Below are 2670 nucleotides of genomic sequence, written 5' to 3'. Positions count from 1 at the left end.
CGAGCAGCGCACCCGCGCCCCCACCTCCACCTCCAACACCAAGTGCGAGCCATGCCCCATCGGCACCACCGACCACGACCGCAACCCGCTCACCGCCTGCCAGCCGTGCCTTTACGGCCACTATGTGCCTGCGGGCTCCATCGGCTCCTGCAAGCAGTTCCTGTGCCCGGCTGGCACCGCCGACCTGGACCGCCGCAACGCCAGCACACGCCGTGTACGCCGTGCCAGGCTGGCGTGGACTTTGCCGCCCTCTCTGGCCCAGCGCGATTGCACACCTGTGACGGAGTGCGACCTCGGCTACGAGGAGATGGTGCGCCCCACCATCTTCACCGACCGCCAGTGCCGCCGCTGCATCGAGGCCCTGTTCTACCGCGACAGCAACACGGACTTCTCCACGCGCGTGTGTCGCCCTGCGAGCCTGGCTCGTTTGAGACAGCCACACCCACCATCAGCACGGACCGTGAGTGCCAGATGGGCCGCACGTGCCCCAACAACACGTTCATCTCGCGCCTGCTCACGCCCACGACGCAGAACCACAGGCATCTGCTCGCCGTGGACGCAGTGCCTGTCTAACAGAGTACGAGCTCGTTGCGCCGTCGCTGGTCAACGACCGTGAGTGCCAGCGCGTGCGCACTCGTGCCAGGACACGGAGTATGAGGTGTCGGCGGCCACGGCCACGACGGACTGCCTCTGCACCACCATCAGCGACGCAGCTTGAGGTGCTCCCACCGTGCGTGCGTGCCCGCGTACTCTGTCTCGCTCGTCTTTGACGCCAAGTTCAACGCCCTTGCCGACACGCAGTCGCGCCACGAGGCGTTTGAGGCCGCGCTGGTGCAGTCCATGAACACGACACAAGATGCGTCGCAGATTCATTCTGCGCATCGACCTGCGCCAGGGCACCATTATTGCCACCGTCGCTTCCATCAACGAGGACTTTACGGCGCGCCTCTTCAACCGATCCGTCTCTGGCGACATTACCGTCATGGCCTTCACCGCATCGCCGTGCGAGGCCGACGCGTTCCTGGACGACTCGTCCCTTTGGTTGCACGGGTGCACACGCGATCCGACCCATCGCACAGCAACTGCTGGAGCCTCACACGCACGCACGCTTGCCAGTTCACGTGGACGCCGCATTCCTCCATCAGGACAGCAACAACAGCCACCATCATTGCACCTGTTGTGATCGAGTGCTGCCATCACATGCCACCTTCACCTCCCACATCATCATCATCATCCCAACACTGCTGCCACCACCACCACCACCACCACCAACGACAGCAACCATCTCAAGGCATCGGATGCTGTTGGCTCTTGGACCATCACGGCGCTGTTGGAAGAACCGCTAGCAGCAGCAGTGGTTGTGGTGGTCGTGGTGCACGCCATGGCTACAGCAGCGACAGCTGATGAGGTGGTGGTGGTGAATGTGCTTGCATTCCTCACGAGTTCCAGCAACAGCAAGGAGGTGGTCGCCGTGCTTCTGGTGGGCACACATGTGTTGACTATTGTTGGTGCCATGGCTGGCAGCAGCAGTTGCTGCAATGCGAGGCAATAGCAATGAAGAAGAAGGTGGATGTATGTGGGAGTGCACGGCACGCAGTCACCCTCCCTTTGTGCTTTGCTGTGCAATTGGCGTGTGCGCACACCGATGACGACGATGATGAGACGGCGGCCAATCAAATCACTTCCCATCTGAGGAACCATCGCTTCGTGGCTGGTGCACGCGTACATCCCTTTCTTCCTTCAGGCCGGCCATCGACAGAGCAGCGTTGCAGTGCGCCATGTGGTGTTTGATGATGCGTCACTGTTGTTGTCACTGCGTTGGCTCTTTGTTCACATGCACGCCGCGCATACTCAATGTGCTTCCTTCCTTCCTTCCTTCCTTCCTTCTTGCTGCCTCTTCTCCCACTCTCCCTTTTCAGTGATGTGTGTTTGGTTGCTGGCTGCCATGTTGTGGTGGTTCCACTTTGCTTGTTCAATCGTTTCCCAACAGTACAGTGGGACAGAGCCAAAGACATGAAGAGACGACAACAGCCCTCACACACGGGCACACACGCAACACCAACACGCACATCCAAGCAAGAGAGGAAAGCAGAAACAGAACACGGCACTGCTCAAGACAACAGCCACATGGCAATCGCAGGGTGCCACTTGCAGTGCAGCCAAACAACCAAGTGCAAGGTGGTCTGCAACAACGACAACAAGGGCGCAGTCATCCGCCAGCCACCACTGTGTGTCAGGGTGCTGCAGGGCAAAGAAGACACACGAAGCAGGTCAGTCCACGGCGCTGTTGTTGCTGCGGCTGCTATTGAACGCCTCGCACCAGTGCTTCAAGCACGTCCCTCCAGTGTCAGCTGCACTCAGTTGCCGTCCTTGTTAGCTGGTGGTGCTGTTGTCGTTTGCACCGTGTCTCGCGGATGGCCTGTGTCATGAAGCAGAATGCGTCCAGCACCACCGCGATTGTGCCAGATGGATTGGGCAGTCCAGGACAAAAGAAGACAACGCTGCAGCCTCCATCGTCTTCTTTGCCTGGTCGAGATGCTTGGCAGATGATGTCAGGTACGTTCGGCAACGCAGTGACATCGTAGTCGTCAAGCATTTGCGTATCTGCGGGAGGTGTTGCTGGTGGAACAACAATGGGCACAATGACGTAGGGGCGGCATCTGGGGTCTG

At 59.7% G+C, this 2670-nt stretch overlaps 2 protein-coding genes across 3 annotated transcripts in view; one reads left to right on the top strand and one right to left on the bottom strand.

Moving 5' to 3' along the window:
• The window catches only part of PTSG_11280, a gene marked incomplete at both ends in the record, with an annotated part of 6403 nt that extends 4462 nt beyond the window's left edge, over positions 1 to 1941 (top strand). The window contains 5 exons of one of the 2 annotated variants that reach the window (XM_004987721.1): positions 8 to 425; positions 466 to 719; positions 778 to 831; positions 896 to 1050; positions 1279 to 1941. In XM_004987721.1, coding sequence (XP_004987778.1) covers positions 8 to 425; positions 466 to 719; positions 778 to 831; positions 896 to 1050; positions 1279 to 1552 — 1155 coding nt within the window. The remainder of the gene's footprint in view (positions 1 to 7; positions 426 to 465; positions 720 to 777; positions 832 to 895; positions 1051 to 1278) is intronic. The other variant, XM_004987720.1, reaches the window with a different exon arrangement.
• Positions 1942 to 2347: 406 nt separating this feature from the next.
• The window catches only part of PTSG_11279 (uncharacterized protein), a gene marked incomplete at both ends in the record, with an annotated part of 1593 nt that continues 1270 nt past the window's right edge, over positions 2348 to 2670 (bottom strand). The window contains one exon of the mRNA XM_004987719.1: positions 2348 to 2667. Within this exon, the coding sequence (XP_004987776.1) occupies positions 2348 to 2667 (320 nt within the window). The remainder of the gene's footprint in view (positions 2668 to 2670) is intronic.

The sequence above is a fragment of the Salpingoeca rosetta genome (assembly GCF_000188695.1).
Source record: "Salpingoeca rosetta unplaced genomic scaffold supercont1.42, whole genome shotgun sequence".
Classification (NCBI taxonomy): Eukaryota; class Choanoflagellata; order Craspedida; family Salpingoecidae; genus Salpingoeca; species Salpingoeca rosetta.
Note: the sequence above shows the minus strand (reverse complement) of the source record. Positions and strands in the feature narration are given on the sequence as shown.